General features: G+C 43.1%; 1 protein-coding gene across 6 annotated transcripts in view; it reads left to right on the top strand.

Annotated features, from left to right (window-relative positions):
* Positions 1-26,875, top strand: part of ADGRL1 (adhesion G protein-coupled receptor L1) — a 129,528-nt gene that overhangs the window by 42,964 nt on the left and 59,689 nt on the right. For all 6 annotated transcript variants that reach the window (XM_033139697.1, XM_033139693.1, XM_033139692.1 and 3 more), the window contains exon 2: positions 17,864-18,009. In XM_033139697.1, coding sequence (XP_032995588.1) covers positions 17,940-18,009 — 70 coding nt within the window. In that variant the 5' untranslated portion in view covers positions 17,864-17,939. The remainder of the gene's footprint in view (positions 1-17,863; positions 18,010-26,875) is intronic.

Raw genomic sequence — 26,875 nt, 5'->3', positions numbered from 1 at the left:
GGCTGTCTTCTAGGGAAACCCCATGTAGAGCACATTACAATTATATAGTCCCTAGGTGCGAAGACTGTCCTGTACCAGGAATAACCAAAGCTAGTGCACCAGCTAGAGATGGTCACAGACTCTTTGACAGCAAAACCACCTCTGCAGGAGTATCCCTAGACTATGAATCCATTCCTTCAAGCCATACACCCAGTTTCTAAATATGAGAGCCACTCATTAACATGCCACCATTTTGTTAGCAGACCTTGTAGCCTGGGTGAATTAGATTGGAATAATGATTTACAGTTTCTGGAGTTCAAAGGCTTTATTCATGCAGAAACTACTTACAGGGTATTGGGAGTTTAGTCCAACAACATTTGGAGGGGACCACACTAGTCTGAATTCAGGATTAGGAATGTAATATAAGTGTTAAATCTAAGTGTTAAACTAGGAGTTACATTTTCCTTGTGTGTGTTTTGCAGACCCTTTGCTTTCCTTTTGCTCCAGCATATTCCACGTCTTTTTTTTGTAAACAGCATCCTTATTTTGCAGTAAATTAGTTTCTTAAAATGCTTCATTTGAAGCGAGCAAGCTATTCCTAAGGGCCCTGAGTACTCAGAGTGAATGAATCCTAAATACTTTGGATGGATCTCAAGAAGTTCAGTGTTTAAGGTGCATTCCTCATTTCATCTGTCAGGCAACTCCAGTAGTGGCAAAAGAGAAGCCTGATGGGCAGATTGGCTGGATCAGAGTTCTGGCAGCCAGGTTTAATTGCATGGGTTTCAAAGATCAAGAAAGCCACACTTTGGGTTCTGATTTCTCAAGAAATATAAATTGCCACATAAGGGATCTTTATAGTCTTGCCCCTAAAGATTTTGGGTCCAGTGTACATGTAGGTGCATGTGTGAGCCAGTCTGCCACCATTTCACATTATCTCTTTCAGGGTGGATTACAAAGTGAGAACAATTAAAAGAATAAAATCAATAATACAACTAACCACAATAAAATTGCAGAGCTGTAAAAACATAAACCTGCAGCACATAGCAGATAAAAGCCAAATTCAGCAGAGATGTTAAAAGGCATGGCTTATCTTTGACTTGTGCCAAAAAGACATAAGAGTTGATGCTTAGGAAACAGTTGTGCCCACTGAGACTGGTAGGACAGAAGGCAGGGCAGGCAACAGTAGGTGGAGCCAATGACAGGTGGAGCCAACAAATTCTCATTTTGTCCCATTCCCTGCTGAGTTCTACAAGGGCAAACCTGAGACTGGAGCAAGAAGCTGGCAGTGCCCTGTTGGCTCTAATGAACTGGCCTCCACTACCAGGCAAGCACCACAACCGAGAAGGTCCTCTCCCTGTTAGTTCACTAGCAGACCCCACCTAATAATCACTGAAGGTCAGTCAGTCAGAAAAGAGCCACCTAATGTGATCTTAGCATGTGGGCAGATTGATGTGGTCCCCATATCCTAAGACATATAAATCTAGGTAAGAACCAGGATTTTGTATTTAGCTTGGAAATGGACCATCAGCCAGTGGAGTGGGTGTACAACTTCTGCGGTCCCAGTTGGTAACCTGACTATTGCATTCTGCACTAAGTGCCATTTTTGAGTAATCTTCAAAAGCATCCCCACAAACAACACATTGCAGAAAACTAATGTGGAGGTTACCAGAGCAAGAAGAAACCGAGGCCAGACTACCTGTGTCCACCGTGTACATTAACATAGCCATCAATGTTCACAGTCCTTGCTCCACCACGTCTAAATTTCAACCAAGGAAGTGAGAACTGTGGGAGGAGATAGTGACAGAGCCAAGCGTAACTGGAGGAAATGTGCAAGGGCAGTTGCACTTGCTTAGGGTTAGTTTTATTGGGAGACGAAAGCTAAAGGGATGAACTAACACTGGCTTCCCCTAAACTGATGCCCTCCAGCCCCAGCCACTGACAGGAATTTGTACTCCAAAACATCTGAAGTTTGGGAAATGCTGAGCTAATGACTTCTATGGAAGAGGAATGTTTTAAAGAGGGATTTGAATCCATGGTGTGTGGAGGGAGAGAGGCATTAAATAATTGGGTGCTAGGATAAGTGAACCAAAGCACTCCCAGATGTTATAGGGTGTATGTAGGGAACCATGTGGGGCAGTTGGGGACTCTCTTGATGTCAGAGTACCCTGTAATGATAACCACAAACCTAGAAGTGAACCTGTTAAGACCTATTTTTTAAAAAAAGAATACCTGTGATCATGAGTTTTTTGGGCTGCTGTAGGTTGTTATTCTTACATTTTATAATTCTCTGTGATGGCTAGAAAAGTTATTTTCTAGGGCGCCTCATAAATATATTGGACAAATGAATAAATTGCTCTTCCATTAGGCTTTGTTTTCTCCACAATTGATAGGATAGAGCCTGAAGGAAAAGGGTTAAGCAACTCTCCTTCTCTCTCTCCACTCCTTTGTCTCCTGATCACAGCCTCAGAGGCTCCTCTTCCTTTTTTTAAAAATAAATAAATAAATCCAATCCATTAGGGGAAAGAGAAGTGCAACTTCATTTCATGTCTAGTTTGGTCCTTACAAGACTTGAGTCCCAGTGTGTAAAGTTAGGAACAACAAGAACAAATTATCTCCCACCCTATTGGGCTTCTTAATGAGCTATCGGTATTCAATGAATAGATCTTGGAATAATTTCCATAACGTGGTAGCATTGCACAATGTGTTTTTGTCACCAAAATGGGAAATAGAGTGTTAGGGCTTGTGTTAATAAAAATGGGCTAGAAAACAATACAGAAAATATCCTTATTGCTCCGATCCAGCTCTGGCCATTAGCCTCACTCAAAACTTAGTGATCCGGGATATGGATGTCTATTCCTGTCCACATCCATTGGGGCCCAACTGAGCACTGCAGTAGATTTTAAAATATGCATCCAAATGTGGATCTGTGCCGGCATCAGCTGTATAGATGTGTCCCTGCTGTGCTATGTGGTTATTTCTTGCTGAATTGGAGTATTTTGAGATGGTGCACAACTCAGCTGCTCTGCTTAAAAAAATGAAAGAAAAAGGGTGTAACAGAATTGGGAAAAGATCAGGCAAGAGCAACAAATATATATGCTCACACCAAGAAGTGAAAGCTTAAAGGACACCCCTTTTGTTTAAAATAGAGACAACTAAGATTGTAGGAGATTTTTGTGACATACAACATTATGCATGGAACTGAGTGGTTTCCTTTTTCATTTAATATCTATCCACCAGATATGGTGACAGGCAATTGTATAATTGGTTAAAAATGGGCCAAGACAGAGTTGTGGAAGATGGTATCAGCAGCTGTTAACTACGATGGTTAGGCCACTCATTTTGTTGCAGATGCTGACCCTAAACATTAGGCTGTCAGAAGCTGCCATTGATTGATAAGGACTAAACAATTCTGTTAGTATCCTTTGCTGTCAGGGGTGCCAGCTGGGTTCTCTGGAACCAGTACACTGAATGTGGATTGGGCCCTCTGACCCACTCACAAAAGAGGACACAAAAGCTTTGCATAACATTTGCATGTGCTGTGTCATATGCAAATTTGTATTCTCTTTTGCAGGTGAGTGGAGGGTCCAAAAATAAATCAGTGGCCATGCACATAATAAAATGTCTTGACAAGCAGAATGAGGATAGGGGAGGCTTTCCCCCATAATTATATTCCCATAGTAGAAAAGTCTTAAGCTGTTGAATTTCTGCCTGGCACACAGCTGTTAAGGTCACAAGAACCCTGCTTTCCCCCAATGCCAACCCAAAGCCTAGGCTGCAGTTCTGTAACCACTTACCTGGAAGCAAGCCCCACCTAACACGAAGCTTCTGTGTAGACATGTATGTTAACTGCACAGTGAATTCTTAATGGATGTCTGGCTTTAAGTCCTGCACAGCAGGAAATATGCCTAAGCCTCTATGCAAAGTTTTCACATTTTGCATTTGCTATTTATTGGAAAGGGCTATTATTTTAACACCCACACCCACCCATTGTGCAGTAGTATTTGCGGATAATAACTTATAGGGAGTCCTTGATCTCAGACGAACCCATCACAGGAAAGATGCATCCTGGTTGCTAGGGGGGAAAGAAGGGCAAACTATGGAGATATGGACTACTTGAATATAAGAATGGAACAGGAAAAGTGCACTAAACAGGAGGGGGAAACAGTAGCTCTTGAGGACCCCAAGAATTCCTATGGCCTGCTGTCCAAACAACTCACTTGTCAATCACAGTTCTGATTTCACTCATTGGCTTTCACTCATTGGCCATTGACTGGCACGAGCAGCCAAACCAACTTATGTCACAAGAATTGTTTAGAAGGTTACCTGCACATTTTGCTTCATAACTTTCTTTCTAGGAGGGCTAGAGAATTGCCTTTAAAAAAAGAAAGAAAGCTCAGAGTCTTATCTTTCTATTGGCTGGGAGTCCAGTACATCAGTACCCCTTGTACCAGATTATTGGAAACCCCATTTGCTGCTATACACCTGTTTAAGTATGAGGCATGTTAGAGATAAAAATAAGGCTAGAGAGACCATTATCCTGACACAGTAAGTGTGTGTGTATTCCAGCAATAATTATTCATGAATGGTCCAAGAGAAGACCCAGCCTGAACACTTAACTTTTGCCAATGTATTTCAGTCCGTCAGTTGACTGGCAAAATGCAAGAATGGGATTCAGGGTGATCCATACTATGGGTGGTTTGCCCAAGTGATCTTAAAAGAAATCTTAAAACCATAAGAATGTAGGGAATCTTGTTATTTGCATTCTGATTTCTAAGCCCCCTCACCTTCATATTGGCATCAAATCTTCTAGCTTTCCTCCAGAACAATGATGATTTTAACCAAGCTGCATGTTGATTCTGCTCTCTGATCAAGTTTAGGCAGCAGAGCACACATTGTGTACATACTTGCGCATTCTGTGGAATCCTAGTAAAAATAAAAACACACAGCTCTCATTGACACACATTGCAGTGGGTGGGTGGGGGAGACCTTTCTCCATATGACCCCGATGTCAGTGTCCGTATTCTGTCGTCAGGTAACAACTAAGAGCTAAGCTCTGGCCTGCTTGTTTTCCTCTTGCTCCCTTGTATTGCCCAATGAAATCCAGCAAGGATGGAAAGCACAGCTTGAGGAAACCCAGTACTCTGTGGATGACAACTGTTGGTGGTTGATTCTGTGATCTGCCTTTACTTTGAAGCCTTATCTCCTTGCTAAAGGCTTGATGACCTGCATCCAATTTAAGACCTACATGCCAGGTAGATAAAGGGTTACACCTTAGCCGTGGCTCTAAGCTGTGTGAGGATAATTTATCAGCTGGCAAGTGCATTGGCTTATATTGATCCACGCACAGCCCCGTGCAAATAGAGTCAGAAGGAGCGAGAATTAGTCCCAGCATGATGGTGACATTACTGTTTCTATTACAGAGCAACCCTGTTTGTGCTCAGGGCCCTGCTGTGCTAGGCAGTGAGCAAATGCAGAACCAAAAGTAGTCTCTGCCCCAAAGTTCTCCCAATCCAGGTAGTCGAGCACAAAAACACTTTCTTAGGGTTACCGTGTCTGCACTGTGGCAGAGAATGGAGAGATACTAGAGTTTTTCAGCAACACAGACATCTCTCTGAATTGGGTGTGTGTGTGGTTATCTCTTGGAGAGACAGTCCAATTAGTTCCTGGTGCAGACTATCCCAAATGCCATTCTGAATCTGTATTTCCCCCCTCAGCTAAGCTTCTGTGAAGAGTCCCCTCAATAGATTTTATATAAAATTATATTCAAACATCTTCAAATGTGGATTTTAGCTTCCTCTCTGCCCCCCTCCTCGGTTGTCACATTTCTTTCTATTCCCTTCTGTGCTTTGTGCTTCTCAATTACAATTTTTAAATACTGAATCTGGTAGGAGCCTGCCTTAATTGCTTATTTCAGGGATGAGGAACCTGAGACCCCTCAGATGTTAGAGGGCCTCCATTGGCTCGGTATGGCCAATGGTCAGGGATGATGGGACTTGTGGTCCAGCAACTAGAGAACCACAGATTCCTTGCTCCTGTCTTACTGTTCTGAAGCCAAAATACTCTTAAATATTCAGGAGGCACCCATATTGTTCCTAGATCTGTCCCCAAACACAGTTTGTTAAAATTGGCTCCAGGGCAGGACATGCTTTCAGGGAATGAATGAAAGGCTGGGGGCAGGGTGAGATACTTTTCTAGTAATCACTCTAGTTTAAGATAAAAAGGCAGCTTTATATCCTTCCATCAAGTGTGAGACACATGTCCCATTGGTGAGACTCTGGGGGCAATCCAGGGTCCCATTGTGGGGGAGACAAAACTGTAATCAAGTGAGAGGAAATATAGAGAAGTTGCCAAAAATGATTAAAAGGTTTTAGAGGATTTAAATAAGTGTGATTAAAAGAGCTCAGTTTGTCTAGAGCAGGAAGACTGGATATGCACAGAGGCAGCCTGGGATCATTGTAGTGTTGTTGTTCAGTCGTTCAGTCGTGTCCGACTCTTCGGGACCCCATGGACCAGAGCACGCCAGGCACGCCTATCTTTCACTGCCTTCCGCAGTTTGGCCCAACTCATGCTAGTCGCTTCGAGAACACTGTCCAACCATCTCATCCTCTGTCGTCCCCTTCTGCTTGTGCCCTCCATCTTCCCCAACATCAGGGTCTTTTCTAGGGAGTCTTCTCTTAAAAGGTTTTAGAGGATTCAAATAAGTGTGATTAAAAGAGCTCAGTTTGTCTAGAGCAGGAAGACCGGATATACACAGAGGCAGCCTGGGATCATTGTAGTATCATTAGATCCTGCCCATCTAAGAAGTTTGGGCTGAGTACATGCCTGCCCCACAGTTTTATCCTCATAGCTAAGTGGAGATGTGAGCTTACGCTTCCTTGGTCCTCATCCCAGTGTTCTACCCACTGCAGTCATTATGTGAGCTTAGTGAAGAATGAGGTTGCCTGAAAATCATGGGCACCTGCTGGGTTCAGGTTGTGACATGTGTCCTGACTCTCTACCTCACAGCTGAAATTATTTCCCTTTTTTAATTATTATTATTCTTTAGGCTGAACATTCTCCAACTACTCCCATGGCCTGGGAGCTTTTCTGTTACTCCTGAAAAGCAAAGCACAAATTTGTGCTGACCATCAACGTTATCCTTTATTGCAATGTCCTCCTATTTGGAAATACAGCTTTGTCTTAATCCTGATTTTGTTGTCAGTCACCCTATTCTGTGCTGAAGCGTGTATCTCCCTTTGCTTGGGGGGGGGAGAAGATTCCCACAATTATCTTGCCACCTACACTATGTCTGTAGTGGATAAAGCACTACTGTTGCTGGAACAATAGCACTTGGGTTGGTGCCGGCCAACGCAGTGATGTGCTGGGCAGGAGGCAAGAGTCAGGAAGAGGCTTCCATTGGGAGAGGAGCCAGTGCTCTTTCTGGCAAGAGATGAAGCAAGATGGCCATGGAGTCAGGGGGAGGCCAAAGTCACAGTGTGCAGGACTTCGGACTGGCTAAGAGCATCCAGGCTGGTGGTCATGGGCACTGACAGCAGCTGGTGCAGTGCACTGCTATCCAGCTGGCAACTATTTCCATTTTAAAAATAGTTTTAAATAATGAATGAGTAAGTAAAGCATGTGGAGTGCTGCCCCACCCCTGCAGCCTTGCATTTCGCACGTGATGGTGGGTCCTCGCAAGTCGCAGTGGCCTCTTACCTCCCAGCGCACCTCTGCACCAGCTGCTGTTGGCAGCAGTAAGTATAAAATGTAGGGGTTTCAATCATCTTGAAAGGCCCCTGGTGTCATTTCAGAAAGTGGCCTCAGATGCTGAACGGCGAGGTGAATTGAATGAGTTGCAAGCTGAGGAAATAGCCACGTATTGCAGCAAGAATACACGCTCCGTACTGTACCGGTTTCTCCTGTTTCTCTTCTGCAGCTGGAAATGGAATGCATAAACCTTGAGTTCTGTGCCAGCCTCTGTCCGTGAGGGCTCTGTATTTCCTCCTAATAAAAACTGTGATTCTCCTTATACAAAGCACAGGACACACTGTGGGGGAAGCAGCTTAATGCCAGGAGTTGCCAGGGCACCTTTGTATCTGGAAGAGGAATCCAGACCTCTGAATGCCAATAAATCCACTGGAGCTGGCCTCAGTTAGTGTTCCAGAAGACTGTCTTTTTCTTTTTTTGCAGCTCTTTGCTCGGGCCATTGTGAGTTGCTGTTGTTCTAAAGTAGGGGGAGGTGGGACTTGACAGAATGGGGAAAATATTGTCCCCCTGTCAAATGACTTTGAGGGTGCTTAATAATTAGTTTGTTGTATCTTTCCCCATTTCCCCCAATCTAGAAACATGTAATGCAGCCATTTGAAGAATCGAATATGACAGCTGAGTTAACTTGCTGCTTCTAAGCATAGTCCTAAAACAATGCTAGCCACAGAACCACAATGTATCAGTACTTTTATGGTAGCAGGTTGATATTTAAAACACGGATATCCCCTACTGCCAGGTTTTGCTTTAAAAATGGAGCCATTCTGTGCACGAAATACCGGTAGTTTCCAGCTTGAATAAATAGGTTGAAAGTAGGACTTTGATCAGTTTATTCCACAACCAATGTGCAGTGGTAGTTCATTTGATACATGGAATGCAACTATCTTCCTACTGGGAAGCACCTTTCTTTCAAGGATAATACATTTTATTGCAGCTCCATTTGCAGGGAAACCAAAATGCTTGTTTACAAAGCTATTGTACTACCAACCTTCCTGTACGCTTGTGAAACACGGGCCACTTATAAACGCCATCTCCAACTCCTCAAAAGATTCCATCAATGGTGTCTCTGAATTTTTTTTATATATCACTTGGGAAGACAAGCGAACAAATGTCAGTGTACTGGAAGAAGCAAAGATCACTAGTGTTGATGCAATGATTCTTCAACATCAACTTCGTTGGACTGGTCATATTTTTCGGATGCCTGATTATCATCTTCCAAAGCAACTACTCTATTCCAAACTTAATGTTGGTGCTCAACAAAAGAGGTTTAAAGACTCCCTCAAGGCAAATCTTTAAAAATGTAGTATAAACACCAACAATTTGGAAACACTGACCTGCGAGTACTCCAATTGGAGAACAGCCTTTACCAAAGCTGACATGGACTTTGAAGAAGCATGAACTCAGGATGAAAGGGAGAAACAAGCTAAGAGGAAGGCAAACACTCACCATGATCAACTCCCGACCGGAAACCTAAGTCTCCACTGTGGAAGGACGTGTGGATCCATAATTGGTCCCCACAGTCACTTACAGACTCACTGTTATGACCGTGTTCATGGAAGACAATCTTATTCATCTATGAGTGGTCGCCAAAGAAGAAGATTTTCTTGCAGCTCCAAAGTTGCTGGGGAAATGCAATTCTTTACTTGGGTTGTGAGTCACTGCTGCAGTTTGGAGCAATGAAATGTGATTGCACCTATGGCTAGCCCGTGTGATATTTATCTCCTGCTTTTCTTCCATGATGGAATACCCGGTACATCAAGGCAGTGTGCACAGGCACCAAAGTACTGAACAGTTTCAAGAGCTGCTTAGCTTCAGCAAGGTAACTGTATCACAAGCCTTGGGATCTACTCCTGATAAGCAGCGCAACTCAACTCCCCCACATTGACTGCACCATATTGTGACTCTAGCATGGCCTACATAGGAGATTTTTCATTAAAATGGAAATTGATTGGCCTCAAGGCAAAGTGTGGAGAAGCCACCCAGCAGTTGTGCATTATCACCACCCTTTTACTTAGACACGTGGGCAATTGACGTAACAGGTGATCAGCGGTAGGCTCATGACTAGATTGCAGAAGCACCACGTCACATAGAATTATAGTGCTGGAAGAAGCTGGGGAGGACATCTACTCCAACCCATTGCTCAGCACAGGACCTGCAGTGCAGCGAGCTGCTACAGTATCCATGACAGGTGGCTGTCCAGCCTCTGCTTAAATGCCCCCACTGAATTTAGATTTGATAAGGGATGTAAAAAGAGAGGATGCTAATCCTGTGTGGAAATAGGTGTTGGGCTAGACAGGTGCTCCAAACATGGTAGCTGAGGTTAAGCTGCCAGCCAAGCTGGAGAGAGAGGCCAACTGAATTCCTGTTCTGGGACCCTTTGCTGCCTACAGAGCTGCCTAAGAACGTGAGACTTGAAAGCAAAGAGGTCTCTTCACATGCTGCTGCCTTTTCAGTCATGCTTAGGAACATACCGTAAGCCCCTGCCTTTTAAAATGTCAGTATATTTGCCCCTCTAGGCCAGCATTGTCAGCTTTGAACGGCAGCAGCTCTGCGGGGTCTTGGTCAAAGGCATTTTTGATCATCTGCTACCTAGTCTTCTTTACTTTGTTCTTTGCCTGGGATTGGGACCTTCTATGTGCAAAGCATGTGCTCTGTCACTGAGCTACGGTTTCTCCCTCTCCTCCCAGAGACTTCCTTGCAAGGGCTGTATCATGGAAAGCAAATGGCTTGAGCCTGCTGTCTGCAAGATGGGGAGAGAGAAGGCTTCCCTATGGTCATGCAGTAAATAAACAGGCATCTCATCCATGGATCCATCTTCCTACCTAGCCTTTTTATGCTTTCGCCATCCAGGCCCTACTCGTCTCCCAAACCTGAGAATTAAAAGCCCATTGTTTTTGTTCCAACTTGTGTTCAGTCACTGGATCACACTGCACCAGCTACAGACACGCTACAAATGCCCTTTTGCTTCCCTTGTGTAATAATCTCTTCCAGGCCTACATCTGGCTGCTGTCTCACCCTGGTGTACATTACAGAGATATGTACATCGCCGCCCTCTTGGGGGTAATGCAATAATTTGGCAGTTTTAGATGTAATTAGGCAGTTTCTTAAGAAGCGGCGTCTTTTCCCAAGAGAGAAAGAGTGAGAGAGCAGCCTTGTGGAGAGATGATAAATCCATAATTAGGGAGGGTTTTTGAAGTGTCTTTAATGCACACAGCCCTGCCTGGGGAAGCATACTCCTGGCCCTGCTTCACAAAGCCCAGAGCAAACAAGGTGAAGTGCTGCAGGACAAAGACTTGGGACCCTGCTGAGGCTGGAGTTGGACAGCATTCTCTCAGTAGTGGGAAGGGGCAGCATGGGGGCAGCTTTCAGCCTGCTTGTTAAATCTCTAGCTTAAGCTGGGATGCTTTGGGTCAGTTTGCATGGTGAAGCAGGAAATTAACATGAAAGGCTCTGCAGGGGATAATCTCTCCCATCAGTTTGTGCTGACACAATTGCTGGGGAGTATTGTGTTGCAAGAAGCAAGGGAATGATGATGTGAAGTAGGGAAAAGGGGGACCAGGCCTGAGAGAGCTGCAGGTATTTTCCTTATTGATTGTATATTCAAATGGGAGTGAACAAAAAAGAAAGTTTATAAAGTGCTCTGCACTTTAATAAAAGTGCTGCACAAATTGTAGCCATCATGATGATCAATAATACTTCTTTCCAGAGTAGTAAATCGGGTGAGTGCTAGCTCCACATGGTACATGGTCATAAGAATGCTAACAGTTATTGAATACTGATGACAATCAGAGTCACTGGTTGGTTGTGGACACACTCCCTTACAGGAATAAATACCAGTAAGCATGGTTACATGGTGCTCTTCTGTCAACAGTGATAGTATGTGAACCTCTTTGGTCACAGAAACACTGTTGTACGCCATGCAGCTAACCTTTTTTTGTAGCCTGAGGGCCACATTCATCCTTGACCAGACCTCCTGGAGGCTGCACACCAATGGTTGGTGTGGCCCCCTCACACCTCATATGTAGTTCAGTTTGTATCTTCTCTGCCTATCAGAGTTCTGTGTACTCTTTAATTGTCTCCCCCTTTTTTTGCCACTGCCAAAATTTGTGCAGAAGTTGACCAACTCTGCAATACAGGTTATAACTATTGTGCCTACAATCCTGATAAGAAGGTAGCCCCACCCACTGTGTCTTACCAGTCTTACAGAGTAAAAATATATATGAGTATATGAGGCCTCAGTCAAGAGACTGCTTTGCTTTAGGAAATAGGGAGTGGTGGGCGCTGCCATCCACTGCATGGTTTTAAAGAGATGTAGTCTCCTGTGGGCAAGGTTTAGTAGAATACATTGTGCTGCAAAAGTTTAGCTTGAACTTCTTTATTGTATATTTTGCACAGTTGTTGTTGTTGTTGTTGTTGTTGTTGTTGTTGTTGTTAATGAATACTTGTTTTTGTATGGTCCTGCCTCCTTGAGACTCAGTTGTGCCCCTTCATAGCAGGTGTTCTCAGGCTGGAGACCCATTTGCAGTTTTATTAGTCCAAGATGTTATTAGTCACTGCAATGGAGTATGGAAGATGGCACTGAAGTGGGGATTATTTCTGCATCAGCCGTTGTTCTGCCTGCATCCCATATTAAATTTGGGTGGTGTAGGGAACGTGGAGAGAATGGCTCTTGTTCAGGACACAGTGTTCCCTGGCTGTGATATATATGGTCCTATTTCACCCCATCTCTTGTCCTGCTCTGAGCTAAGCCATACTCTTTTATTCTATGAGGAAATTTACAACTGCTTGCTCATGTTGTGCCCTCAGCTTCCATGGGGAATCACTGTCTCGTTGCCAGAGAACCAGGCAAGTAAGCCAAGAGTGGGACAGTTGTATCTCTCTTCCCTCTGTGCAGTAGCTGTCAGCATCCCCTTCCAAGTTGGGGAAACTTGCAGGAGTCAAAATGCTCAGGAGGAAACACTCCTCCTGCTGTGATTGCAAGCACCCATCTGCAGCACTGGGGAGAATTCAACAGCAGGGGGCATGGGAGGCAGGGACCACTGCAAAAAGCACATTTATTTTGTTTTCTTGTTCCCCAGCATTTCATTAAAAATTCATTGTGGCTCCCTCTGGAAAAGTGACATGTTTTTTCATATCACATGTACAGAACTCAAAACACAGAGGGTGTGTGCAAACAACTTGTGATGGGCCTGGTCTGGTATATAGACCCCAGGAGTCCTGACAGCTCCTATCCCCACTTCTCTAAAATCTGGTTCCCAAGGCTTTTCCCTGACCCCCCCACAAGATGTCATTCCTCTTTCAGGTCAAGCTGTGCAAACCAAAAATTCCTGTACAAGGCAGTGGATATTTTCCTTCGCTTGGCAATACAGTGTACACATTCCCATTATGAGTGGACATTTCCTTGTCCTTAACCTACAAATGAGATTGGCATTGTGGGTCAGAGCACAGGGGGTGGGCCAGAAGATGGAGAAGCTATTGTGTTTAATTCAGCAAAGGCCCCATTGTAGCTCAGCTGGGGGGCGAGTAGCAGCTGTCAGAGCATCTGTCTGCCAGCAGGGGCCTGTTATCAGGCTTGGCTATGGGGATTATGGCTGGGGAGTGGGTTGTTGTTTCTTCTGTGTCAAAAATACTTAATCCCATGTTTACACCCTTCTTTTGTTGAATAGAGACTACAGGACGGCCCAATAATGGAGCAAAACATCTCTCTATATCCCACTCCCCCCCAGAGCTGCAACACGCCTGGTTCCGGCCCTCTGTTATCACCACACATTAAATTTCAGATCCCAGGGGTGTACGGGGCAGGAGAAATATATGAGCCTTGGGTAGGCACTGATCAAGTGTCACTTTAATATTTCCCTTTGACTGAAACAGCACCAGAAAGGCCTTCTGGCTATGGGCACACTCTGGATTTCAGGCCCGTTTCCATGGCAACTTGGGTAGCCTACTGGCCAGAGCAATATCCACCTCACATGAGATTGAGACTCACAGCCTTTGATGAAAGAGGACCACTGTTCAGTATTCATGCAAGAAAGTGTGAGCTGGGACTTCTGATTTCTGTCCCCAATTTATTAGTGTGGAGGGTGATCAACATTTCTTCCTTTATTTCAGTATGACCTCAGTACTTCCAAGAATAATGCATGCTAGGCTCAATCTATACTCAGTGCTCTCCAGTGCTGACTTATCGCACTGGGTTATGTGCTAGTTATGAGGGGGAAGATAACTGTGCATAGTAAGTTTAAAGTCTTTGCTGCCTGTTACTGAATTCTATATTGAGTTTGGGCCTGCAGAACATAAGGCCACAAGGCCAGAACGTGGCTCTGAGGGAGATTCCAAAGGCCTGCTTGAGAAGCAACCATGGCCTATGCAGGCCCTACCACTGGTGGTGCTGGGAGAATGCAGAGAGCATATTTTGTGTTGTTGTTCTCCTCCCTGGATTCAGAGCCATATGATGGAATTGGTACCACTTTTCCCATCATGTTGCAGTCATGCATGGCTCAGCCTGCCTGCACAGAGTTTTTTGTGGGGTAGGAAGGGAAAGGAGATTGTTAGCCGCTTTGAGACTACTTAGGGTAGTGATAAAGTGGGATATCAAATCCAAACTCCTCCTCCTCCTCTTCTTCTTCTTCTTCCCTCAGTGTGTGTATTGCTAGCAGTGTATATTGCTATAGAAAAACTCACCAGGGAGTAGAAAAGTAGGGGAAGTTGACAGAAACACAACAACAGATGCTCAATGAAAAAAGGAGTTACAGATATGGTGCAGAATGAGTACTTTGGGGTGCGTGGGGGGGGGGAGATTTTGACCTTCGTAGCAACCATGGAATATACCAAATTATTCAGGACGGTAGGATCCCAGGCAGACTGAAGGGGGGGGATCTAAAAGGATGTCTCTAAACTGAGTGGATGGACATTGGCATGTAACATTCAGTGTAAGTTAATGAAAAGTTATGCACAATGGGATTAAAAAAAATCCTAGTCCTTTACAACACATGAACTAACCATGACTTTGCAGGAAAGAGAAACATAAATTTAGGCTGCACCAATTGTGAAAAAGGCAAATTCCATATTGGAAATTACAAGGAAAAGAGATTGAAAATAAAATAGCAAGTATCATGTCTAAATCTGTGGTACTGTCAAACTTGAAATACTGTGCTTAGTTCTGGTCATTCATCTCAAACAAAGATAATGGAACTGAAAATGAGAGGCCAAATGACCAAGGGATCGGAACTTCTTTCCTATGATAGCTCAAGTGTCTGGGGTTGTTCGGGGGGGTTTTCTGTTTAGAAAAAAGAAAAAAGATGGTGAAGGGGGACCTTATAGAAGTTTAGAAAATTATGGTGTGGAGAAAGTAATAGGTTTCCTCATCATAGTTGAATTTGGGAGTCGCCCAATGAAATTGATTGGCAGGAGATTCAGAACAGATAAAAGGAAGTGTTTGTTCAATTAACCTGTGAGGTTCACGGCCACAAGTTGTAATGGGCGTCATTATCTTAGATAGCTTTAAAAAGAATTTAGACATATTTCATAGAGGATGATAGAAGCCCCCCCCCCCAAAAAAAAGTTATTTAAAAATGGGTACTGTGATTTCCGAGTTTGGACCCATCACACCAAAAATCAGGCGAAGTCATGCCCAAGTCACATTTTGTTCCACCATCTTAATTCAAAATGGCCCCCGGCATACAAACTATGATGAAGACAGCCGCTCTCATCTTGGGAACCCTCATGCCAAGTTTTGCAACGATACCTTGAGAGGCAGCCAAACTTCTGGCAAAAAATGGGCAAAAACCATGCCAAAGTCACATTTTGTTCCATCATCTTGATTCAAAATGGTTGAGTCCAAATGGCAATGGAACCTGCCCTCACCCCCTTTTGGGAACCCTTGTGCCAAGTTTGGTGGTGATATCTCGAGAGGTGTCCAAACACATAAGATAACAAACAAACAGGCAGACAAACCATTTCTAAAATCTAGAATAGATGAACAACAGTTATAATGTAAGTCTCTTTGGGTCACCTTTGTGAGGAAAGTGACTAACAAATAGTAATAGAAGTAATAATAACAAATGAAGCTTCTGCAAACAGAAGAAGTGTACCTCCATATTCCATATACATTATGTTGTGGATGAACAACAAGGCAGAGACCTGTTGCCTTTGTACCCTGGGGGGGGGACGCTTCCTGGAAGCACTGTTGTTTTGTCCAGGGAGGCAAATTTTCAGGAGTGCAGAGAGATCTCTGGGTTGAGGAACAAGAGGACTGAGCATAGCTTTGAGAGGGAGCTGCAGAGAGACAGGCAAGCAGACAGAGACAAAGTCATGCTATGGGTTCTAGAGGAAAAAGAAAGCACTATTGGGCACAAAAAGAAGGGCTATAGGGTTCCAAGAGAAAACAAGTTGACAGAGAATTTTGCATGTTCACTCCAAGTATTTGTGCTTCCCCTTCTTGGACTGAAAGGGTTGTACTGTATGTAGGCTTGTGTAACCTTTGCTGCAAGGCTGGCTTTAATACAAAGTTTTTGAAGCCATCACTTTGGAAGATTCCAGAAAGGACATCATATTTCTGTCTCCATCTCTATGTTGTTGTGGTTTAAATGAGCCCCAGTTCATAGTGAACGTCATTTTTGCTTGTGTGGGAAAGTGTGCATGGCTTTGCAAACATTGCAAGCATAGAGAGGCGGACTGCAGCTGCAGGGTAAGTGGGGCTCTGAGAAAAGTAGGGTAGGATTAGAGTGGAGGATGCCTTCACATGTATATGGTTGGGATCCATTTCAGCAAGGGCACTGAGAAAGATGCACCACCCAAGTGGTTGTACTTTTCACGCATGATGAAACAGCTGCTACTATGCTGCAGTGTGTGTGTGTGCAGGGCCGTCTTAACCATTGAGCCTACTAGCGCGAGGCGCCAGGGCGCAATGGCCTGGAGGGCGCCTCCGCCCTCCAGCCCTGCTGGCAGCGCCCGCCGGTAGCGCCCACCAGCTGCCCGGTAGAGTGCGAGCTGGCCAGCCGCGCCACACCCTCCAGCTGCCCGGCAGAGCACGGGAGCGCAAGCCGGCCAGCCGTGCCACGCCCTCCGGCTGCCCGGCGGAGCACGAGCTGCCCGGCTGCACAGCGCCCTCCGGTTGCCCGGCAGAGCGCGAGCTGGCCAGCCGCGCCGCACCCTCCGGCTGCCCGGCGGAGCGCGGGAGCACGAGTTCGCTGGCCGCGGCAGAGCACCTGATATGCTTAAGATGGCCGTGTGTGTGTGTTTACCAGCTCCTAAAATTAGTGGGGGTAAGGGGAGTACCTGAAGAGAGCCTGTGTATGGAGGACTCTGGGTTTTAAGGTACAGTGCAGAACAGGAATACAGACACAGCTTTGGGCAGGTCTGTTTTGCAGCTCCTGTTGCATGCCGAAAATGAACCTCTTTACCCTGGCCTTTGACAGTTAAAAGTATTTTGTTTTGTGGGACCCACCTCTTTTGGTTTTGGCTGGAACAGTTTTACTTAGTTGCAATTCTTTTCATAGAAAAAAAAACTTTTGTTTTTATAACTGTATATTTATAACTGTATATTCTGTTGTCTCCTGTCCCGGGGCCTTACAGTGAAGGGCAGATAATAACAGATATATAAATAATTCCCTTCCTTTAAAATTTAAATGATTTATACTTTGTGATGGAAGTGGCAGCTTCAGCACCTTATGCCCCCTTTCTGTTAGAACCCCCTCTTCTAGAGAAAAGGCTTTCATGATTGTATGGGCATGGGTAGATGTGTTGAGCTGTAGGGGCTTCCTAGGAAATACAGTGGTACCTCGACTTACATACGCTTCAGGTTGCATACTCCGCTAACCCAGAAATAACGTTTCGGGTTAAGAACTTTGCTTCAGGATAAGAACAGAAATCATGCTCTGGCAGCGGGAGGTCCCATTAGCTAAAGTGGTGCTTCAGGTTAAGAACAGTTTCAGGTTAAGAACGGACCTCCGGAACGAATTAAGTACGTAACCAGAGGTACCACTGTACACTGAGTGGTGGTGGGCTGATTGGGACAACAACGTATGGGCCTTAGAGCAGGGAAGAGAATGCAGAAGAGTTGTGACTTTTACCTGGGGCAAAATAAGGGGTAAACACTGCTTCTGCTGCTAACCAGACTCAAGACTCCTCTTCTTTCTTTTACCAGGCCTGCTGTTGTGTCCTCCACTCTGGGATGACCAGAGTGGCTCCAGGTTGCTGACAGCTCCAGCATCGAGTGCAGCATGGCCCGGCTCATCCATGCCCTCTGGAGTCTCTGCATCACCACTGTCCTTGTCACTTCAGCCACCCAAGGTAAGGGGAGTTCAAGAGAGGCAGCCCTTGGAAGGCAAGACTTCTTCCTGAGTGAGTCCAGGCCTTGTGATTAATTCAGTCATAAGCTTTTGTCTTGCTGCCACAGGAAGGCCAGGAGAAAACAAAATGGAATTCTCATTTGATACAAAATAGAAGAAGTGAGCAATCCTGCAGTTCCCAGAATAAAACTTTTATTTTATTTTTCCAGAATAAGCAGTAAGATAATTTTTAGAACAGTATTTAACTGCTTCTGTTGAGCATGTCAAAATATTTTCTAATTAAGTACTGGAAACAGAAGTACTTTATTTAGAAATGTACGGTGCTTTGCAATTACAATTCCTGGCCTTGTCATAGATATATATTGGTGCATAACCAAAAAGCGCTTCATGTTAAACTTTCCCAATAAGTGGAGGGCAATGCCCCTGAAAGTGCAGAAGGAACCCTGGGATTACGACTGGCTATATTTTGGTGTGCTTGTGAATCTTGATCGGATTCTTCCTGAACTTTTGGAGTAGGACATGATATGAACAAGTTAAAATTAGGAACCATGTAAAACAGGGGGTCGAATGTGGCCCTCCAGCAATCTCTATGCCCCTCAAGACTCTCCTCAGGCCTCAGCCCCTCCTCAAGCCACACCTGCATTGCATCCTCCTTGAGGGCCTTTTCCTGGCTGGAATGCATCCTTGAAAGGTGAAATTGCCTCTTCCTTGTCTGGATGGAGAGCAATGTGGGAGGTATAGAAGTCTCAGACTTTTATGTGGCAGGAATATGGCCTACTGTACATAGGTAAAGAGACATATCCTTTGCCCCGCCCACTTTTTGCCTCTGTCCCAGCCCACCAGTGGGCACAGTGGCGGAGCTTCATGCTGCAGCACTGGGGGGGGAGAGCAGGTGGGGGCAGGGCAGGACGCGTCGCCTGCGGGGGCGTAGCACCCAGCGCAGGCGGGGGGCAGCTGCGATGGCACCCCACCGGGATCGCGCTGCCGGGGGAGGTGCGCTCCCCCCGCACTCCTCTTCCTTCGCCACTGAGTGGGCATGTTTCTCCCAAGAAGGTTGCCTATGAAGGAAGGCAGCCCTCAGGCTGAAAAAGGTTCACCACCTGACACACATAATCTGAAGCTGCTACAGCTTTTGTCGGTAGGGAGAGAAATTTCATACGCATATTAAATGCAGATTTCAAAATATCTGTCATAATTTATGAAATACAATGCATCTCACTAGTGTGAGAGCCAGTGTGGTGTAGTGGTTAAGAGTGGTAGACTCGTAATCTGGGGAACCGGGTTCGTGTTTCCGCTCCTCCACATGCAGCTGCTGGGTGACCTTGGGCCAGTCACACTTCTTTGAAGTCTCTCAGCCCCACTCACCTCACAGAGTGTTTGTTGTGGGGGAGGAAGGGAAAGGAGAATGTTAGCCGCTTTGAGATTCCTTCGGGTAGTGAAAAGCGGGATATCAAATCCAAACTCTTCTTCTTCTTCTTCTTCTTCTTCTTCTTCTTCTTCTTCTTCTTCTTCTTCACTAAAGGTGACCCACCTGTCTGCTCTGTTCAGCTAAATGTCGATAAGCAGCATCTCAGCAAATAGTGCCTCTCCCTTTTCCCCAAGTCAAGGGTCATAGTATCTTGGAACATCACCTGAATTGCCTTTTAGGGAACATTTTATTTCTGATCATCAGGTGGATCAAACATAATCCACACTACTAAGCCATCTGCCTCCAAAGGGCCAAATATATGGGCCTCCAAAACACAAACTAAGGCAAATGTAAATATAAGTGGAAGTGGGGTTATTGATCGGTTTTATTATGTATTTTGTGTTTACGTTTTGTATTTTTATCTTGTGAACCACCCTGTGATCTTCAGATGAAGGGCTGTATACAAATTTAATTTTTTTTAAAAAAAAAAAATATTTGCCATAAGCTACTGTCTGTCCTGTGGGGCTTGGCCCTCCCTGCACTTTGCTTTTTTGTTGCATTTACCCATAAGCAATTACTTGTGCATCCTGATCCTGAATGCATCTTACTGGTGCTGCCATCTTGACTTGTAAGTGGTACATATAGTAATAAATAATAATAAAATTCATCATCATCCTATCCATGCTGTTTCCTCAAAAGCAAGTGCCACCAATTTCAATATGGCTTGCTGTCCAGCTGTGTCTCAAGTACAAAGCAAGAACGCTTGGGGTTGCAAAGCAAGTCAATTCCCCGGACCAAATAAATCTGTAGTTTCCACTCCCACCCCAATTTTCTTCATTTCCTTCAACAATATCCCACATAACTCCTACCTTCAAAAGCCTCCCCCAGTTACTTAGTAATATACGTACATTTTCAAGCAATCTTACCCCCAATCAGAAACATAGTGAGCCACTTCTTCCTTTCATTTCATTTCCCTTGCATTATTCAGTGCATAGCTTGGCTTACTTGCTTGAATTGTCATGAGCTATTTGTTCTGCAATCACATGGTTCGTGATAGGAGTGGGGAGCCTTTGCAGGGCAACTTTGACAGGGGCAACCCACCTGTCAATCACATCACATAATTATAACATCATATAAAGCCCACCTGTCAAAACCTGAAGATTGAGAACCTCTGCGCAAGGGGTGTTGCCAGCCATATGCTTTGCAAGCCTCCTTGTGCTTCTCCTTTCTACCTCAGATGTTGGAGGTGGAAAGAAGCTGCTGCACAGAGAAGTGTTGGGAGGGATATGACCTCCAGCAAAGGAACTATCAGGAAGCTTCTTTAAGCTCCCAGTTGTTCCTTTGCCTGCGGGCTAGAGGTTCCCCAACCCTGGTCTGTGGGGTTCACTAGCTTTTGCTTTGTAGGACACCATTCAGAGCAGAATGATAGGAGTGAGACTGGGGCACATAGATAGAAGTTCCTGCATTTGGTCAGAATGTTGGAACTACGGGTAGATAGCCTTTTTTACCTTTGTAGCTTTCTGTTTTCATATATCTTTCTTAAAAAAAAAAGATTTTATTATTTTCTACATTAAACAGCAAATACACAATACATCATACAAAAAACAATTGACAAAAAACACAACAAACATTAAAACAACGAAAAATAACAAAAGAAAACTTATACATACCTACACAGGAACACTAAATGAATAATTGTTTAATTCTAATTTCAAATCTTATCTGGGGACTTCCCCCGTTCTCTCGACTGCGTTCAGTACTAATATACTTTGGTAACTTTGTAACTATTTTCTTATCATTCACCATTATTCTTAATAAACTTTCAAAATACTAACTAATCATATATATTTCATTACTTAAACAACATAACCTTAAACATTTCTAAACCATTCATAACATTACTTCTACTATACTATTTTTATCTAACATCATCTAGCTAAAGCCACTTAAACAAACTGATTCTGCTTCAAATATCTAACTTTTCACGATTTTTTAAATAGTCCTTAAATTTCTTCCATTCATCTTGCACCTTCTCCTCCCTCTGGTCTCGGAGTCTTGCGGTCAGTTCAGCGAGTTCCATAAAGTCCATCAGCTTCATCTGCCATTCTTCCACTGTCGCTGTTTTCATATATCTTTCGGTCATGGACACTCAGCCACAGCATTCCATGCAGTGAAACCACTTGCCTCTTAGCCCTTTTGGTATATGGTTGCATTCCTGGCATCAATTTGTCAGCCTCAGCTTGTCCTATATAGTTTTGCTGGACAGGAAATGTTGACTGTAGGTGCAGCCCAGGAGGAAGAAGAATTTGTTAACAGGGACTGGTCACATGTGAATTAGCATTGAAGGTGGTCAGTTCATTTTTTTGAAACAGAATGTTCATCATTTTCTTTGCGAATGGAATACCCCAGAATCACAGATGTGCCTTTAAAAAAGGGACTCTTGGAGATTAAAAAACCCCACAGAAACAGAGGCAACGTACTTTAGTGAATCGCAGAAGTCATGGTCGAGGATAGATTATATCTGGATCTCGAATGAATTGGCTCCAAAATTACAAAAAGCAGAAATCGGTCCCAAAACGCTTTCAGACCATAATCCGGTGCAGGTAAACCTAAAAATGATTTCCAAGGATTCTTTCAGGTGGAGAATGGATGATGCATTGATGAGAGATACCAAGCTAGTAGAAAGAGCGGCGAAAAAGATGAAAGAATATTTTCAAATTAATTGGAACTCAGAAGTGGAGAAAAGGATTGCTTGGGATGCAAGTAAAGCAGTAATGAGAGGATTCCTCATTAGTGAGAAGGTAAAAAAGAAGAAACAACAAAATGCAGAAATGGAGAGATTGTTGAAATTAATTAAAGGAAAGGAAAAAGAATTAAGAGGACATCCCAGATGTGTCAAAATCCAAAAAGAAATTAAATACTTGCAATCTCAATATGCGAACATTATGAATCAAGATATCGAATGGAAAGTGAAAATGATGAAACAAAGAACATTTGAATCTGCAAATAAATGTGGAAAACTACTAGCTTGGCAATTAAAGAAAAGACAAAAGGCAAATGTCATCAGTAAATTGGTAGTAAATGGAAAAAATGTAGAGAAACCGGAGGAAATCAGATGGTGTTTTCAGAGATTCTATAAGCAACTGTACAAGGAGGAGAAGATAGATGAAGCAGAGATAGACCGATTTCTGGAAAAGAATGGATTGCAAAAGGTCCCAGAGGAAAAATTAATAACTCTCAACCACCCAATAACGACACAAGAAATAGAAGATGCAATAAACAACATGCAATTGGGGAAGGCTCCAGGACCGGATGGATTAACAGCAAAATACTATAAGACATTGAAAGACTGGCTATCACAGCCGTTAAGAGAAATTTGCAATGGAATACTAGAAGGAAATAGGGCACCAGAAACGTGGAAAGAAGCCTTTATCACACTGATTTTAAAACCAGATACTGATAAGACTCTAATGAAAAACTACCGTCCAATATCCCTTTTGAACGTGGATTATAAAATTTTTGCAAATGTTCTGGCTACAAGGTTGAAAAAAGTGCTGAAAGATCATATTCATAGAGACCAAGCAGGTTTCTTACCAGGAAGACAAATAAGTAATAATACGAGAATCATTGTGGACATTCTAGAAAAACTGGAGAGAGACATAAATACAGATGCAGCACTATTGTTTGTTGATGCAGAGAAAGCTTTTGATAAAGTATCTTGGATATTTATGAAAAAGAATTTGGAAAAAATGGGAGTTGGAGAAAAATTCTTAAATGGCATCAAGGCCATTTATACAGAACAAAGAGCAAAAGTCATTGTGAACAGTGTGATATCGGAGGAGATTGAAGTAGAGAAAGGAACAAGACAAGGGTGCCCTATTTCCCCTTTACTTTTCATTACGGTCCTGGAAGTCCTTCTAAATATGATTCGGAAAGATAAACAGACAAAAGGAATTAAAGTGGGAGAGAAGGAATACAAATTACGCGCCTTCGCGGACGATTTGATGCTATCCCTGCAAGAACCAGAAAGCAGTGTCCCCAGAGCTTTGGAATTAATTGAACAATTTGGACTTGTAGCTGGCTTCAAATTAAATAAGCAGAAAACCAAAGTTTTAGGTAAAAATATGAGTGCAGAACAGATTCAAAGAATTCAAGAAGCCACAGGCCTCAATTTTGTCAAATCTGTAAAATATCTAGGTATCAATCTCACAAATAAGAACTTGAACCTGTATAAGGATAACTATGAAAAATTGTGGATGGAGATAAAAAAAGACATGGAGATCTGGACAAGACTTAAATTATCGTTAATGGGAAGAATAGCAGTGGTTAAAATGAATGTCCTACCAAGGATGCTGTTTTTATTCCAAGCCATACCAATTTTGGATAAACTGGATTGCTTCAAGAAATGGCAAAAGGACTTATCAAAGTTTATATGGCAGGGCAAAAAGCCAAGAATCAAGTTTAAGATCCTAACAGACTCTAAAGAGAGAGGAGGCTTTGCCCTGCCGGACTTAAGACTTTATTTTGAAGCAGCGGCCTTTTGCTGGCTAAAGGATTGGTTTAAACTAGAGAACGTTGATGTATTGGACTTGGAAGGACATGATAATATGTTTGGGTGGCACGCATACCTTTGGTACGACAAGGTTAAGATCCACAGAACTTTCAAGACTCATATAGTTAGAAAATCCTTGTATCAGGTTTGGACTAGATATAAAGACTTGTTAGAGAGAAAGACCCCTAGATGGATCTCTCCAGTGGAGGCCAAGGCCTATAAGAGACCGAACATGTCTGCAAACTGGTTAAGATATATGGACATATTGCAGCAGGAAGGGGACTCTTTTAAGCTAAAAAGTTATGATCAGGTGAAAAGCCAGGTCCCCGACTGGCTGCACTATCATCAGGTATTTGAAACATTTAAGATGGACAAAAAAGTTGGTTTTCAAGTAGAAAAATCAAAACTGGAAACAGAACTGATAGAATCGAACTTTAAGAACCTTTCCAAAATGTATAATCTTTTGCTAGAGTGGCATACGAAAGATGAACTGGTTAAATCATCAATGATAGATTGGGCGAAAGATATAGGACATAATATCATGATGGATGACTGGGAGAGATTGTGGCAAAAAGGTATCAAATTTACTGCTTGTCATAGTTTAAGAGAAAACATAATGAAAATGGTTTATAGATGGTACTTGACACCAGTTAAGATAGCTAAGATGAATACCAAAATGTCAGATGTATGTTGGAAATGTAAACATGCGAAAGGTACCTTTTATCATATGTGGTGGCTGTGCCCAGCGGTAAATGCTTTCTGGGATAAGATTTACAATGAGTTGAAGAAGGTAATGAAAGTTACCTTTTGTAAGAAACCAGAGGCATTTCTTCTGAGCATGACCAACGAAGAGATACCCAGTCAGGACAGAGTGTTTTTTATGTATGCCACAACAGCAGCTAGAATATTATTGGCAAGAACATGGAAAGGGGAAGAGATACCAACGGTGGAAGAATGGCAGATGAAGATGATGGAATACATGGAACTCGCAGAACTGACCGGCAGAATCCGAGACCAGAGGGAGGAGACGGTGTCACGAGAGTGGAAAAAATTTAAAGACTATTTAGTTAAATCAGTAAAATTGAATATTTGAGCAGAGATAAATTGGAGGCTTTAGTAGGGTTATATTTGATAAAACTGGCAAAAGAAAATTTTTGAATGAATGATTTATTTGTTAAATAGGAGTTAAGTTTTGATATTAAGATAAGATTTATAGCTGATTAAGATCATGACTGTGTAAAGCTAAGCATATCAAAAATTCGAGCAATTGTTAAATGAACAAGATATAAAGCTACCTTTAAGATGTTTTTGACTTTGAAGACAGTGGAGGGAATGGGGGAAGTCCCCAAATTAAGAAGTTAGTAACAAGGAAAGTAGAAAGATAGGTGTAACGGTTAAGGTTTGTATGTGTTCTTTTTTCTCTTTATGTTTATTGGTATTGTTATTGTTATTGTTTTTATTGTTGTGTTTATACCTTGTGTTGTTGTTTAATTTTGTTTTTTGGTGTTTTATTGGAAAATAATAAAATCTTATAAAAAAATAAAAATAAAAAAGGGACAAGTTGCAACCGTCTTTGGAGATCTTGCAGATGTAATGCTAGTTCTAAGAAACCATTTCCAGCCAGTGTACGAGATGTTAATACCAATTTTATACAATGCCAGAAACTTATGACTTATCCCCACCCCCTTGAGAGCAGATGTCTCCCAAATACTCTGCCACCTCTAAGGGTTTTTTTTTGGGGGGGGGTGAGGGGATGGAAGATTTTTTAAAAAAAATCAGATCCATACAGCGCTATCTGTCCCACATTCTAATTTTAGTCTGGGTGAATCTGACTTGGAGGAAAATGGTTTTGGTTGGAGGTCTTGAGTCTCTTGCAGGAGAGGCAATTTTGATATGAAATGAAAGGGTGTGCTTAGCTTTGGCCTTTCAGATCCAAGCATGTCCTTTCCCAAGGAAAAACACTGTGGTTTCATAGACTGTTAGCCTACCAGGCTGCATCCCAAGGGAAGATACAAAACTGCCAGCTTCCTTTTCGGTTTGTCCTGAGATTTTGGTTGACAGGCAGATGGGCAACTGAGTACTGCCTGTTGTACCCACTAGAAGGCAGCTGTACTTAGGCACAGCTACCTGCACTCATGTGAGAATTGCACGTGGCCACACCCATAATCTCTCAACTAACCTATGTATCCTACCATAGGCCACCTTAAACTCAGATGCGCAAAGCCCCACCACATATAAACAGTGCTTAAAAATGCAAAGAAATGTAAAGAAGTCTTTCTGAAGATGCTCAAACTAATGCTGTGACAAAGGTACAGGCAAGAGTTTAAAATTTTGTGTGGGGGGGAGCCCAACATTTTTTATATTCTTTGCTTTTAAAAAAAAGACAAGCTTGCAAAAAATGCACAAATAAAATCTGAATATGGATTGTGCAAATTTGCACATATTTGCTTGCTCTGCATTCTTTTCTTCTGCTCCTCATGACTTACATAAATTGCCTTTGCCACCTAGCCTTGCACAACAGTGCATTTGGATGTAGTAAAGAAATGAAGAAGATTGTGGGAAGTGAAATGACCTTGTTTCCTGTAACTAAGGTGATTGCCTATAGTTCTGTGGCCTGGATCCTAGATCACACTAAGCTCTTGGGCCTCTGTTCAACCTGAATGTTATAAGTTTATCAGTGGTGGGAGCTCATACACATAAATCAACAATTTGATTTAGACTCAGCTTCCTTATTCATGCCTGTGTGCATTTATCTTACCACCCCTGGGTTTGGCGAGAGTAGACTCTGCTAAAATAGCTCTTGATCTCTGTGACTTGGAGATTGTGAACATGCTGGCATTTGAGTTCAGCAGCAATATCTGTGCCTGGACAGTGCAGTTGCAAAATGTGGAATACTCACAGGTCTGC

The sequence above is a fragment of the Lacerta agilis genome, chromosome 2 (assembly GCF_009819535.1).
Source record: "Lacerta agilis isolate rLacAgi1 chromosome 2, rLacAgi1.pri, whole genome shotgun sequence".
NCBI lineage: Eukaryota > Metazoa > Chordata > Lepidosauria > Squamata > Lacertidae > Lacerta > Lacerta agilis.
This window is presented reverse-complemented; position numbering and strand designations above follow the sequence as displayed.